Source organism: Euwallacea fornicatus, chromosome 9, assembly GCF_040115645.1.
Source record: "Euwallacea fornicatus isolate EFF26 chromosome 9, ASM4011564v1, whole genome shotgun sequence".
Taxonomy (NCBI): Eukaryota; Metazoa; Arthropoda; class Insecta; order Coleoptera; family Curculionidae; genus Euwallacea; species Euwallacea fornicatus.
In genome coordinates, this window is record NC_089549.1 from 1,664,839 (window position 1) to 1,680,390 (window position 15,552).

General features: G+C 33.5%; 4 protein-coding genes across 4 annotated transcripts; 3 read left to right on the plus strand and 1 right to left on the minus strand.

The window, feature by feature from the left end:
* Positions 1–474: 474 nt before the first annotated feature.
* Positions 475–5,988, plus strand: AsnS (asparagine synthetase). Its single transcript, XM_066285514.1, has 10 exons — positions 475–683; positions 1,503–1,641; positions 2,966–3,091; positions 3,217–3,454; positions 3,519–3,695; positions 4,036–4,214; positions 4,320–4,585; positions 4,976–5,095; positions 5,186–5,359; positions 5,417–5,988. Exons 2-10 carry the CDS (start codon positions 1,516–1,518, stop codon positions 5,697–5,699), a joined length of 1,689 nt encoding a protein of 562 aa, XP_066141611.1. The 5' UTR covers positions 475–683; positions 1,503–1,515; the 3' UTR covers positions 5,700–5,988.
* A 613-nt stretch (positions 5,989–6,601) lies between these two features.
* LOC136340988 (uncharacterized) lies at positions 6,602–7,670 on the plus strand. The gene has a single exon (XM_066285543.1). The coding sequence runs from the start codon at positions 6,646–6,648 to the stop codon at positions 7,660–7,662; it is 1,017 nt and encodes a 338-aa protein (XP_066141640.1). The 5' UTR covers positions 6,602–6,645; the 3' UTR covers positions 7,663–7,670.
* Positions 7,671–9,104: 1,434 nt separating this feature from the next.
* On the plus strand, positions 9,105–10,190 carry LOC136340989 (uncharacterized). The gene is made up of 2 exons (XM_066285544.1): positions 9,105–9,251; positions 9,488–10,190. Exons 1-2 carry the CDS (start codon positions 9,109–9,111, stop codon positions 9,975–9,977), a joined length of 633 nt encoding a protein of 210 aa, XP_066141641.1. The 5' UTR covers positions 9,105–9,108; the 3' UTR covers positions 9,978–10,190.
* A 264-nt stretch (positions 10,191–10,454) lies between these two features.
* Cpr67B (Cuticular protein 67B) lies at positions 10,455–14,227 on the minus strand. Its single transcript, XM_066285542.1, has 7 exons — positions 14,054–14,227; positions 13,254–13,410; positions 12,458–12,642; positions 12,217–12,365; positions 12,010–12,152; positions 11,895–11,945; positions 10,455–11,180 (listed from the first exon to the last, which is right to left on the minus strand). Exons 1-7 carry the CDS (start codon positions 14,072–14,074, stop codon positions 10,846–10,848), a joined length of 1,041 nt encoding a protein of 346 aa, XP_066141639.1. The 5' UTR covers positions 14,075–14,227; the 3' UTR covers positions 10,455–10,845.
* Between the last annotated feature and the right edge of the window lie 1,325 nt (positions 14,228–15,552).

A 15,552-nucleotide genomic window follows, 5' to 3' on the forward strand; every position in this document is an offset into this window, starting at 1 on the left:
CTGAATGCAGAAGTGGCGAAGTCGCAGAAAACTGCCCTAACAAAGCTTTCCCAGATTGGAAAAAGTTTTTTAACGATGGAATTTACACAATTTTTTCAAAAACGGAACTTTCCGAGTTTTAATAAAATAACTCAAAAATGCTAAAAAGAAAATTTATAATCGTCTCCAAAACGGTATCGAACTGGCCATCAAAATCTCTTAAACTTTTCCCATTTTCCTAGCTTTTACAGTTCTCGAGATATCCATATATGAAGGCCCAATTTGGGTCGCACTTTATGTGACATAACACAAAGGTCACCTGTTTTGCAAGCGACGTGTTATCTTTATGATTCGGGGAGAGGCATAGTTTAGGCAGGATTTTGCGAGTGAGAGAGACAGAACAAGTTTTGGGGAAGGATAATCTTTTCTGTTAGTATATATTTAACGCACGGCGCAAGTGCGTGCATTGACAACATCGCTTCTTCGGCCCCGGCACGTGGTCCTGACTTCCAGCCCGAACTGCTATAGGCGATACGGTTAGAATATACCGCACGACACGCTAAACTCTAGCACTGTGTTAAAATCGAGTCCTCATATTGCATCAGCCACTAAGATTTACAAAATTGAAACCGTTTTTGGTGGTGAAACTGCTGGTGCCGATATATCGAACGTCCTAGTTTCTATTACAAGTGAATAAATATCAGGTAAATGCTCAGATATCTTGTATAATTCACTTTTGACGCTACTTTTCTTCCAAATACTTATGATAGTGCATCATGGCCATATGTTCATACCTATTAACAAATTGTATTTTTATTTAGTTAGTTATTATTACAGGTATTTTTTACAGAGCAGCAATAGTTCTTTATTAAAAAAAAATTCCCGGCTAGTACTGACGGAATCTTTTGTAGATACTGAGTTACTACTGCATGTCTATTACCGATTTGTTATTGAAGCCAGGCGAAAACTTTAAATAATGAAGTTTAAGTTTTTTTCTGAATTTCCAACATTTGCAGCCTGAAACAACGAACGAGCATCGGAACTTAGACAAATGACAAAATTTTGATTTTTTTTTTAATGCAACACCCTATATATTATTATTAACATATTTGGAAAAGTTTAACAAAACTTTAATGTTCGAGCACACATAGAATGAAGACATTACGGACTTAATTTTTTTTTTAAACTAGCGCATTGCTGTCCTCCATTTGATTCTTGATTTTCGCAAAATACAATTTCTATATGTTTAAACGAAACAAAATCGAATCATTTTGTTTATTCATAGCCATGTACGTAACACTTACATTTTGCATCGAAATTTATTGAAATCAATAAGGCCATTGGCATTACTATAAGCACTCACCGAAATTTTAAACCCTTTTTGATGCCGCTAAGAAATTCTCATGTCCGACGAGGATATCAGTGTCTATGGAATACTTTACATAGATAATATATTGAAGCAAATTAAAAAAATTTTTTTTCGAAAATCCAATTTCAATAATTTACTTTATCATTCTTTTCAGAATATAACTAACAATGTGCGGAATTTGGGCAATTTTCGGATCCGACAGTAATCTTCACATGGTGTGTGCAGATGCGTTCGACAAAATTGAGCATAGAGGTCCTGATGCCTGGCGCGTTGAATACGATAAACAATTGAAGGTATGTAAGTTAATTGTCATTAACTATAAGCGTTAACACAGAGTAGCGTTGATTAACCTCTTACCACGACGTTGAACTTCCCATGTTTTAGTTATAGTTCTAAAATGCATTTAGTCGTAACCCATTGCGTGCATAACCAAATATTTTCCATTTTGTTGATTATAGAATAGAAAATAAATGTTACACAAACTAAGTGGGGTATGAATATTTCGTTACTGTCATTTTCAGAGTCACCAAAGCAATGTGCGACCAACATTGTTGTAAGAGCCAGCTTTTGGTATATTCTAAATATAAAAAGCAATTAGCCTCAAGGGCGACAAAATGCTCTTTTCAGTATTTCTCATTTATTATGTCATTTTCTAACATGTCAAACTGACCCAGGTAGTTTTAGGCGGCCATATTGTAGCGTTGGGACCCAATTTCGTCATTCGCTTTCCGCTATAACTCGGCAGAGACGCACTTGTGCCCATTAGATTTCTCGTCACTACTACCATGTGAAGCCTGCGATTCGATCAATGAAAACATATTTCATCTCCATACCGGGCCACGAAACTGTTAATGGTTTAGAAAGGCAATAAATTGCCATATTGGCAGAAATGTTAGATTTCGCAATAATTACTTAATCGTGCAATAAACAATTGAATTTAATCTGTATTAGATAAAACAACTATCGTTTTAAACTAATTAGGATTCACCCAACTTAAAATCACTTGATTTTACCAAATGTGCTTGAAGATTTCGTCATTAATGGAGATGTTAATTGACACATTATTAAGAATGTTGAAATTCTAATCCCCATGGATGGTAGATATTCAGGTGTTTTATTTCAAAACGGATTAGTATAAACATCTTAGTTATGTGAAAATTTTAATTTGAGAAAAACGTCTCCATAGGTCACGGGTATGTCATGCATGTCTGGTCGAAGCTGATAAATGGCTATATCTATTTTGAGTCAAAAAGTTAAGAATATTGTTATCCAAACAACTATGCGGCAACGGTATAAACACTTTGAAATTGGTGCTTTATAAGAATGGTCACTTTGAATTTTCTGTTTTAACCTTCTAGGCGAATCAAATCCTTAACATGCCTGTTCAAACCGATTTACATAGATCATGTCCCATAAAAAATTTGCAAAGAAAAGATGGAATATGAATATGATTAAAATTAAATATGAAAATAAAAAAAAACTATAAAAACAAAAAAAGCTTCCTTAAATCTTAAGATAACGAATAAAAACATGCAAGAAAACAGCATATACAACAAATATAATCCGTTTTACTCACCTGAAAACGTCACTTGTTCTAGAAATAATTTTGCATTTTAGAAATGCTGTGTCGGATTTCATAGGCTGACAATTGTAGACTGCACCTATGGAATGCAACCGATGAAACTCCATCAATATCCTCATCGAATGTTGGTTTGCAATGGAGAACTCTATAACTGCAAAGAAGTGAGTCCTAATATTAACTTCGTTTAATATTATTGTTTATTATTGTACATATTATTTGTTTGAAATTCCACTTAAACTTTTTTTTTATTCAATAATTTTTTTGATTCTACTCAATATCTTTTTAGCTCAAACAAGAATTTGACTTAAATTATGAAACCTTCAGCGATGTTGAGTGTATCGTTCACCTCTACGAAAAATTCGGCATTGAAAAATGCGTGAAAAGTTTGGATGGAGTTTTTGCCTTTTGTATCGTAGACATTCCGAAAAGAAAATTATTTCTAGGAAGAGATCCCTATGGCGTACGCCCATTATTTAGGATTGTGAGTGAAAATGGAGTGTTAGGTATTTGCTCAGAAGCGAAAGGTAGTTGTGACCACTGTGAATTCCTTTGGTAATGAATTTCAGTAAAACGTAATTTTTTTTGCAGGATTAACTGCTATTGCTGCCAATCTAAATGGATATAAGAAAAAATTGAAGCCATTCCCTCCAGGCACGTTTGAAGAATATGATATCTCAGATAAAGGAACCGTAAAATTGGTTAGAAGCGAAAAATATTTTAACCCAGGCGATCGACCCTCATTCAAGACTTTCGTACCATGGGAAGGTATGTGAATAGGCCTAATATAGGTATGCCGACGAATAAAGTAGCAGTAGCCAGATACGAGTTGCATCTTGACAATAACTGTTACTTTTGAATACCAAAAGAGACTGATTGTTAATTCCTAAAAACAAAATATTTTCAATATTAACACTTTTGGGTATTTCGCAATGAAATCCACAGAAAAATGTCGTAAATACCACGCATATTAAAATGAACGGTTCATAATCTGCCCCTCTACAAATGTTTTCCCTACGTTTACTCATTAAAATATCCCGATTGATAATTGTCGTTATTAATACACTTGTTCGTTAGCCAACTAATATGCACATGATTATTTTTGTAGATATCGCATCAAGAAGTTTTGAGGAAAACATTAAGTCTTTATTAACAATGGCAGTGAAAAAGCGCCTTATGGCTGATAGGCGCATTGGTTGTTTGCTCTCTGGCGGATTGGATTCTTCATTGATCGCTGCTCTATTGCTTCAGGAAGCCAAGAAGCTTGATTTGCCGTACAAAATTCAGGTTAGAGCTGAAAAGGATGTTATAAATTTGCATATATATCCCGAATTGCTTTTAACATTTAATAAATGGCAAAAACTAATTAAATATTTTTATATCATTTCCCAGTCCTTTGCCATAGGAATGGAGAGTAGTCCAGATCTTGAGAAAGCCCGACAAGTAGCCACATATCTGGGCACAGAGCATCATGAAGTCATATTTAGTGAAGAGGATGTGGCCAAAGTCTTGGATACTGTCATTTACACGCTCGAGACTCCTGATATCACCACAATTAGAGCTTCCATTGCGATGTATTTACTATCAAAGTACATCCTTGATAACACAGACACGACAGTTATTTTTAGCGGGGAGGGAGCGGATGAAATTGCTCAAGGGTGGGTAAAAAATATCTATCGAATTGAGATAGAAATTTTACTCTGCATGCTTAACGTTTATCTGATTATTCTCCCAAAAATCACTGGCGTAGAGGATCTGTTTGAATGGTCACATTTTTTCAGAACTACGCCGCTGTTTTTGATCAATTTAATTGCGAATTCTAATATTTTTCCTTCCCGTCTAACATTTAGTTTAGATGAGCTCTAAAATTTTCTGGGGTAAGATTTCTATTTGGATAGATGCAATTTTGCGATATTTCCGATCTCTACCTTTTTGAAATATGCATCATCAATTGTAAATTGTAAATAATTTGATTGAAAAATCTATTCATGGGAATTTAATTTGGCTTGATACAGAATTTATATTTTCGCGTTTTTATGTTTTTTTAGTTACATTTATTTTCGCGATGCACCATCACCTAAAGCAGCCCACGAAGACAGTTTGAGACTCTTAAGAGAAATATACTTGTTCGACGGATTACGAGCAGATAGAACAACAGCGGCACATAGGTAAAATGAACATAACTTTAATTACCATTTATGCGGAATACGACATTAAAGTTATTGTCAATAAACAATATTGCTTTCTTAATTTTTCAGCTTGGAACTTAGAGTTCCCTTTTTAGACCTACAATTTTCGCATTATTTTCTGAGTATGGACCCCAAACTGAGACAACCAAAAGACGGGGTTGAAAAGTTCTTACTCAGGTCTGCGTTCGAAGGGACCAACCTTCTACCAGCAGACATTCTTTGGAGGCATAAAGAGGCTTTTAGGTAGACATTACAAATTTGCATGTGTACATATCCTGACTTATCATCAATAACTTTTAGTGACGGAGTGGCGTCAAAGAAAAAGTCACTGTTTGTTATCCTTCAAGAAATTGCAGAAAAACGCCTACCGGGGGCTTTCGACAAAGTGGCTGTATCGCAAAAATATCCACATTGTACACCAACAACTAAAGAAGCGTTATATTATAGAGAGGTGTTCGAAAAGAGTTACGCAGGTCTGGCTGACACCTTTCTGCCTTTCTATTGGATGCCACGCTGGACAGAGGGCATTACGGACCCTTCTGCTCGGTTTATTAAGCATTACGCTGCTGACAGTGATAAATAATAAATTATATACATATTTTCAAATGGACATGTAAATACTAAAAATCAGGCTTGTGTAAATTTCTTAAAAAAAATTAATGGATGCCGGCTTATTCATAACGTGTCATGATCTTAAATATTTTATCTTGCGAGTGTGGCGAAGCCTGTGAGCAAGTTTTACCGTAAAACTAAAATGTATTCCGAAGTTCTTATTTCTTGTAAAATATGTGTTTATACCTGTCTAATTTATTAACCGTATCAGGGATTTTATTTATTTATTTATTTCAATAAATAACAATACTATCTCCTAATTAATTATTTCTTTTAATCCTTGGCCTAATTAGAATAGTCCGTCATTTTTAATGTAATGTTTTAATGTAATATTCTTAAAGAAATATCTACAAATCGTCACTGAAATGATAAAAAAAGACAAAGTTATATAGTCTGTTTTTATATATAGAAATGGTTGATTATTTTTCTTTAGAGTGCAAAACGTTAACAATGCTAAAATTTTAAGCTGTCTTATTGGACATAGAAATATTGTGGCAACTACCTACTCTCTCATTTCAATTAGAACGCCCTGTATAATTTGCCAGCGACCGATTTTAGTAGGTAATAATTCATTTTTCTAACATACTTCTATCCTATAGGTACAGGGTGTCCCTAATTTAAGGCTCACCATAATAATTGTCGAAAACGCGAAAGATACGATGCCGTCAAATTTGTGGGTAGTATGGGTAACTAATTCATGTTTCTATTTTTTTCCATCGCTCCAATTATAGGGGCACATAAAAAGGTGTATGTCGAAGAACTGAGTAAAAAACGCATATTTAAAAATTCTGCATAATATCCGAGTCGGTTCAGCCTCTTAACATACTTATACCCGGTACCCATTCGGTTAAAACTTCTACAAAAACCGGTAGCTTCCCATTTACCTTCAGTCTCGATTTACTTCTTAATGAACAATCATGACGCGTAAATATCGTGCCATTATCAATTTCATGTTGGTATTAACGGTAGTTTACGGTGTTCCTTTCCACGCGCAAAATGCATCGAACTTTTCTGAGGCGAATGATAAACTGATACACCATAGACAAAATGTTACCGGAGGTGTGAAGATTGAGGTGAAGCAACCCTTTATACCCTTACTACCTTTAATGTTGAATATTGATCACAATTATTGGGTTAAGATCTCTAAGAGGAATAAAGAAACTAATAACTTTCAACTCTTCAATAATGGGGGAAATCAGCTTTCCCTTGGAAACGTTCCAAATGTACCTTCGAATTTGTTACGAAACGGCACAACTAATACAACAGGAAGTTTTGTGATTGATAAGATTAAACAAGTTTGGCCTGCATTGTTGACCAATTCGCCAAAGATATTTTTGCCAGTTCAAACTGTGAGCAAATTTCCGCCTGTCGTTGAGCACTTTGTGCAGAAAATCCAGGCCTCACAATCAAATTATATCTATGAAGACTTGAGTAGACCTCCTACTTATGATAAACCTGTATACACACTATCCCCACAAGATGAGGTATTACTGAATATCCCAAGTTCCACTACAATTAAACCGGTCGTAGCTATAACCAATAAAACTGTAGAAACACAAGATTTTAACAGGTTTGATTATGAAGATATGGTTAACAGCACGGAAAAATTATTTTTCAAAAATGAGAAAAATCACTCCTCGTACATCTCGTCGCCCAAAACTAATAACTGTACGTGGAATGATTCTAAAGTATCTGAAGGCGATAATACATTGAGGCCTCTTAGCCATTCCATCATTAAAACGAATAAAATTCTAAATTCGATAGACAAGAAAGATGATCATGTAAACAATTCGGATCTAGGACTACCCAACGTAGTGTATGTTAGAAGCAATGATGGATCCCAAGAGAATGACAATTTTACTAGTGATGCTTCGAATCGTGGAAATTATGAGTCAAAGGAGCTAGAAGGAGTAGTCAACCAAAGGATAATGTAATCTAAAATATTAGTGAAGCAAAATGTATTTGTAATTCGGGGACTTTATTAATAAATTAAAAAAGCAAGAAACGATCTATTTAATTCAAAAATGATCATTTAATAAAGGAAAAATTCAAATCCATACATGAAGAATTGTTAAATAGGTTAGTGTTAGGGGGCTACTTCAAATTGGTAGATTGTAAATGAAATGTTTCAATTTCGAGCAAAATATACAGGGCCTTTCATTGGGAATTGGATATGGAAAAATTCGAGATAAGGAACATCATAATATGACAATTGGACCCAACATACCTTATACCAATAGTGCGTGTTTCAGAATTACAGGGTGTTGAAGGTTGAAGTGTTATTTTAAAACTCCTTAATAACTTTTTTTGTTTTCATAGCAACAACACCAAAATTGATATTCCTCAATTTTATAAGATGTCAAATAAGAATTTTAATGTAATTTGTACGTAGCTTTTAAAGGGGGCCAGTTACCACCCACCACTTCTGTAAATTTGGTCCTTTCAATATAACGAAAAAGTATCTATTTTAATTTAAAAAAGGTATTTTTGTTTAATCCCGATATCTCGTTTCATTTACGAGATTTTCATCCATAAGCTAATTCGATCGGTAAAAAGACGAACTCATTGGGTTGAAATTTATTCGATTCGTAACTGTAGAGAAAAGTATTCATTCTGTCACTGATTACTAATGCCCTACAAAGAAAATATAACATATCGGAACATGAATATCACAATTTTGCGACTCACTTTAGAAATATTGTTTTGTTGTTATCCTAAAGGTTATTGTACCTTAGGCCATTTCAAGCAAGTGAAATAATAAATTTTACCACATACTATCAACCATATATTTTTACAGCGGGATGTTGAGGTACTAAAAACTAAATATTTGTAGAGAATAAACCACTATAGGTATGTTTTCTGACCCACTTGGTAAAGTACTTAAGCGGTTATGATTATTAGACTGTAAAGTGCAAATATGTCCAATTGAAGATGAAATAGCTTGTGGTATAAGATTGAGTTTTCCCAGCTTCTTGTTCTTTTAACTATTCTTAAATCATTCGAGCCAGGATTACCTTCGTACAAACTTATTTCATATAGGAAATATAGTTAACCACAAAAAAAGTGAAGTAGGTTGCTTAAACTTATCGCGAAGGTCTTAATTCACCTCTAAGATAATGCCCGAAGTAAGTAATATCAAAATAATTAGTAAATAGTTATTGATGTAATAAATGTAGAATTTTTCATACTAAAATGCCCGTTTTTACTGAAGCGAATAAATGTGGAACTATACTAAAACTCTCCAATGAACAAACAAACATCTAATTTCCTCGTGTGACCCACCAAAGAAAAAAGGCGTCGAACGAAAGATGGGCTTTCTTCGTAATTGTATAACTGCACCTTATAGTCTTCATTATTCTTAGTAAGCGACCGGTTCGAAGATGTCAAGTACCCAAATTTTTCGAAGCCTCTTATGGTTAAGTGGGTATTTATGCGCGTTCGGTCCAGTTATTAAGGGGGCGCCTGTCCCGGTTAGAGAGGAGAAGAGTCTGGTTTTGATGCCTGTACTAGTTCCGGCCACTGGGTTGGTATAAATTTATTTATTTTTATTAAATATAGAACTCTTAATAAAGCATTATGAAAGTTGTCCTTGCCAAAATCAGTTTTGAAGATCAAGTGTAGGCCGTTGCTGATGTCAAAAATATAAAACGTTTTATTTCGTTTTTCATTCCTCGCTTCCAAAGAAGATTAATGAAATATTTTCACTTTTTTAAAGTAGTTTCTAATAATTATTTTCTAACACTTACCCATTTATTTCAGTTACAATGACATCCCACTCCCTCCGGTTTATTCGGCAGACCTCTACTACCAACAATATCTAGCAGCCCAAGACCATCCGAACCCCCAAACTCGAGGACCATTCGACTTTGTTGGTCAGTTTCTTCAACAGGTTCCATGGCTTCCTATCCAAATCAACGTACCGGACGTGTTCCAGAATATTGGCAATGGCATCTCTCAAGCTACCAGCAACGTACAACAATGGTCTCAAAACCTCGGACACGGAGTATCTCAGCTAACTGAAAACGTTGGAAGTGGCTTAAATCAACTGACACAGAATGTCGGCAGTGGATTCAATCAATGGATGCAACAAGTTGGACAGAGGGTACCGTTCTTGGGAAATATTGTTAACACTAGGAAACCTCTTGGGAGTACTAACAATGGGCAACAACAGATAGTTGTAATGGTTCCTGTGGAATATCCCGGGGGTCAACAGTTAGTTATGGAAGACGCTATAGATGCATTTCCATAAATTATTGATTGGTTTGGGCGTTATAAAGACTGAACTTGACTTTTAGCCAAAAAGTGCGTGCCTTATATAGGTACACATTAGGATTCAAATTTAGGTTGTAATCTCTAAATATTTGCATATTTGAACGATGTTATCAGTTTTAATGATTTTTTACATTTTAATATAAGCACATATACATTCATAATTAATATTTTTTAACTTATGTATTTAATTATATTAATTAAATTTAATGAAAATACATTTTTTATCAGTAAATATATATGTATCAGCGAATTTCAAACTAACCCGGCCAAGAGACATGGAGCTCTTTCTGGGCAGCCCGGGCGAATGTTGTTTTTTGAAAATTTTCCGCGGTAATAAAAAAATAATCTAAATCGCGATGTAACCAAAGACTTTCCAGGACTATTAAAATAGGAATGAATGTATGTAATAAACAAAAATACGACAAAATTTTAATAAGATTTTAAAAATTCCAAATTTCTACTGCTTAAATTTTATTATTAATTAAATAATAAAATGGATTATATAATTACACATTGTCAAAAGGGCATCTTAGAATTAATGGTACGCATTGACACCATAGATTCCTTATGTTACAAAAAACTTACCTAATTTATATATTCTAAAAAAAAATCATAAAAATTAGATAGTACACATGGTAATACATCACTTAAAATGTCTCATTACGTTAATTTTGCAAAAATCTTTGAAAATTCTACCTGCAAAGATTAAGATAAATAAAAAATGTATCGTTTAAGGAAGAGTTCAACAAATTTTGGAAACTGACCGCAATGAGAATTTACTTATGGCGTTTTTGAGTTGAAATGATATTACTTAACACGGCTCAATTAATATTAATAGTAGTATTTTAGTGGATCAGATATTGACTGCTTCCGCTGGCATGCCCATCACTCAACTGCCTTTCAAATCTTTGTTTGTTTTGTTCGTAAACATTCTTCAAACTTGCATCTTGGCCTACAGGAAGAGCTCGACCTTGGTCCTTAGTGATAATACCAACTGGATAGTCAAAGGCATAGAAGAATCCCTTAGGAGGTCCTGTAGATTCTTCATCTTTGCCTGGAATGTATTTGCCTTCTTCATCTGCTGTGTAAGAGCCATCATCTTGAGATTCAGGATTTGAAGAACGGCCCACAGGTGGAGGATTCGGTAACTGAACGGTCGCTTCACGCGGTATAGAGGCAGCTGCAATGAATAATATTGAAACGAAGAAAGTTTGGAACAGGCTTATGTATGTATACATTATATTTATACATTTCTATGACTATATCGTAACGTCAGAATATACTTACATTCTAATAATACGATTATTTTCGGGTAATCAATGCAGGAAAGTACCTGTCAATATTGCTTTTGCAGAAAAATAACACTGATTCTCTTTACACTACTAGTGCGGGAAAGTATATTTAATGGCGAATAGAAGTAGTATATAATATGTAGCCTACCGAATAGAATATAATATATTCATATAACAAGTGCGAGAAATTAGTCAGTTAAAAATGATGATTTAATACTAGTTGCATGCGGTACATTTCCTTCACTTATAACAGTTTTTGAAAAGTATTAAAAAGGGGAGTGCTACTGATTTTTGTTTAATTTGCCTCATTACTGTGGATACGAATACGAACCCGTAGGAAATAAGCTTATTTCGTTATCGTTGCGCTCGGAACCCGTAGAATATGAAAATATGAGTAAGCAAAACGAGAATTTTTCAGTATAATTTTTAAGTTGGAACTTAAAAATCTCTGGTGCAATCAGCCTATATGCGATTATTTTTGCGGTTAAAAATTTTCAATGCACTTAAAAAGTGATGAATTAATGATAGGGTAAAGTTTCACTTATCCTCTATGCAATATTATCATGGAAACCAAATCCAGAAAGTATTGGATTTTAACTTACCTGCTTGGTATTGTTCATGGTTTGCGCTGTTGCTCTTCTGGGTTATAAATGCTGTAAAGATTCAATATTTATTTTACTAACTTGATTTCAAAATAAAAAAGATAATTATTATTACTTTGGTATTGTTGTTGGGGCTGCGATTGCGGCTGAATATATTTTGGCTGTGGGGGTAAAGTAGCAAAGAACTGTGCTCTCTCTTTTTGGCCTTGGACTGAGAGTGGTCCACTAGCATATTGTCCTTCACTATTATAGGGTGTCCTAACGAAGTAAAAATTTACTGGTAATAATTTCTATTAATAGATGGATACGCTCGCAAACTCACTCTACAGGGTGGGTATTCCTTTCAGCTTCTTCGGCCCATCGTTTCAAGAATTCATCTTTAACTGCTTTTACTTCGGGGGAATCTTGAGGCAAAATTTCAGCTACGTTGTCGTTTTGGTGGAAACCAGTGCCATCATCCCAGTATTCAACCTTTGAAAGAATAATAATCCAATTACTTTTATTTAAAAAAAAACGTAAAATACATAGGAAAAAACGAAGATTAAACATTATCTCAAAATTACTTTGATTTCTTGGCCAGCTCCGTTTACGTAATTATAAGCCCCTTTCAAATCACCAGAGGGTTTCTTTTGCTCGTTTTTCGCAATATCTGGAACCTGATAACCATACAAGTAGCCTCCCACTCCATCTTGACCATGATACTGCTTAGCTAGGTAAATATCTTCCAGTACATTATGGGGTTCGGGACCTAAAAAAATTTTTCAACTCAGATATTGCTACTAAACCTGAAATCATCATTGCAAAATCAATTTCTGTATAATGCAAAAACACAGAAGTAAAATAAAATGCAAAATGCATGTAATCGCAAATTAATCTTTTTAATATTAAAAATCCCAGGATTGTGATAGCACAACAAGGTAATAAAACGAAATTTTGTTGTAATTGATTATAATGAAAACAATTTATTATGCAACAATAATTAATGGCTTGCGAGAGATATTTGAGGGATTATAGGATGTAAATTCTTATTAAGTTTTGTAGAAGAAACCAGTCTATTAAGATTTAAAAAATAAAAAGTGATGAAAATTTAAATACCTGCTAATTATTAAATATTTCCAGTAAAATTGGAGAAAATTTATATTAATTACAATGCCAAATATCAATGATATATATGGAAATGTTTAAAAAATGGCACATTTTTCATATTGATATTCCAAACTCAAGGAAATTTAGCAGTTTTCTGATTTGACACATAATGGATCTTTGGTCCTTTTGAAAATGTTTACATTTTACGCCAATAAAAGATACAATTTCGATGGTCACGTTGAAACTGTATCTTCATAGTGTAGTAATACCTACCTAAGAACCGTACTGCTGGAACATCTGACTTAATTTTAGGCGCATATTTCAAGCTCTGATCTTGCTGGTCGATGAGATTCTGGGCATCACTAGGTTCCAAGTCTAAGAGTCTTGTCTCTTCTGCTTTCAACTGTTGTAGCGTGAATAATGACGCCAACTGAAACAAAATATTCAAATTTACATCTTCAGGTGTGATGTTTTATTAACTATACTAATAAGTTTTGGTACCAGACCGGTATATAAACTCTATATAGTGGTATATGCATGTCCCAGAAACGAGTTTTGGGAGACAGTTTGAAGAAAATTCTGAGAATAAGGAATAATTTAGTGGGTTACGCAAGATTTTAATTATGTTTATTCATGACTATAAGATCATCAGTTTTTAAGTCGGTTATTAAGTCTTGTTAGTGTTTCCCGTCCATTAGATAATAAAAATTATCCTTGAGATGAAGTAAAAACTTAATGCGTTGTAGGTTAAGAAAAAAATTATTTGAGAATTTCACTATTTCCAGAAACAAATCCAATTTTTCTAAAAACAACAGTGATGATAAACTTCATAAAATTTAGATCCCAAGCGGACTGACTTGAAAATACCACACACTATTTATTGTATCTTTCTAACTAGCCAAGTAACACAGTACATTACCAAATTAGCGTAATCATTTATAAATTTTAACAGTTTTATAATAAATTTGATATGGAGATTCTAAACACACGTAAGTGAAAAATTTCAACTTACTATTATCATTATTTAATAGTAATTGGTCTCAGTGTACATAACATAATTCATAGCTACATACCAAAACGAAGTAAATCCTCATTTCTTAAACCAGTGTTTATTCCAAAAATAGTCACCAAAACACCTTGGACGCACTAAACTAAAAACAATAATGATACTGTATGAAGGCCAGCAATTTTTTCTAAATATTTAAGTTATTAATTTGCCATTTCCCTATCATACAGCATTTATATACGAAGATCCGTATCTCCCCTACCACTTGTCCAACCAACTCGACTGAAGATGCTACAAGCAATATCGTGAATCATTAGAACCTACACATGAATCTGATATATAAAATGCAAGAAGTCAACAGAAACCCCCCTTATTATGGCAATAATTGTGTTTAATGCCTGAAACGATATTTTTCTGACCCTGGGAAATTGGCAGAGACTTTGAATCTACTTTAAAAACTATCATAGATTAAATTGAAATTCTCATTTTATTTCTTTTCCTTCTTTTTCTGAATTAGTAATAGCCACATTCCTCTTTTAACTCTTAAACTATTTGATGATAGAATAATACATGGCAGATATCACCTTTATAGAAAATCTCATATCACGTTGATATTTCAGTAGTTATGTTCCATATTCATGACTATAAATTTAACAATAGAAGATGCGTATGCGCACCTATGGCTAATCATAATCTTACGCCAGCTTCCTGAGCGAAGGTTACATGGCTTTGCATCATTTAGTATATAATGAATGGTATTTAGTATTTATATTACACATTGAATGTATTTAGAATGCGGGTATGTTAAGAACCCGAAGAACTTGGCCTTAAATTCTAAAAAAGGATTCATTATGGATCATTTGCTGATGCAAGCAAAAGTTCAATAGTAATTGTTCTAACAATGTTTAATTAATAATCCAGGTAGTGAAAACTTTCGAGTATTATGTTGTAGTCAGGTTTTTTCCTGAAGACACATTAAATCGTGTCGATTCAATAGAAAATTCGCGAGAAGCGCCTAAACCCTGATTTCCAAGGTCTGATTTGATAGATTTATTCCACCATTAATTCTTAGACACGTCTAGGATTGAATAAAAATTGGTATTTTATTCATAAAGTGTTCACGTTTAATTAATTACCTTAATTTTGACACAGTAGTAATATAGAAATCAGATGAAATATAAAATTGGGAAGTTAATATATAAATAAAAAAATCGAATAAAAAAATTTATTTTGAATAAGTTAGAGTATCGCAAGCGGATACATAACTGACTGGAACCTATAGAGATGCGCATTTTCTGAGGACTATACAAAAATATTTAAATGAAGTTGAAAACAAGCTACAAAAATACCAATAAACAATGTTATTTATTTCTACGTCAAGGTGTCAAGTAAAACTATGCAGTGAGATCATGACTGGAACGAGTATAAAGCGTTCCGAAAGATTCAAATTAAGTAAATTGATGGACAAGTTAATTATATTTAATCGGAACGTTCAAATGATAGATAAAATAAGTAAGAATCAATTTAAATATTATTAAATTTAAAAAACAATTTTCTTTCAAATGA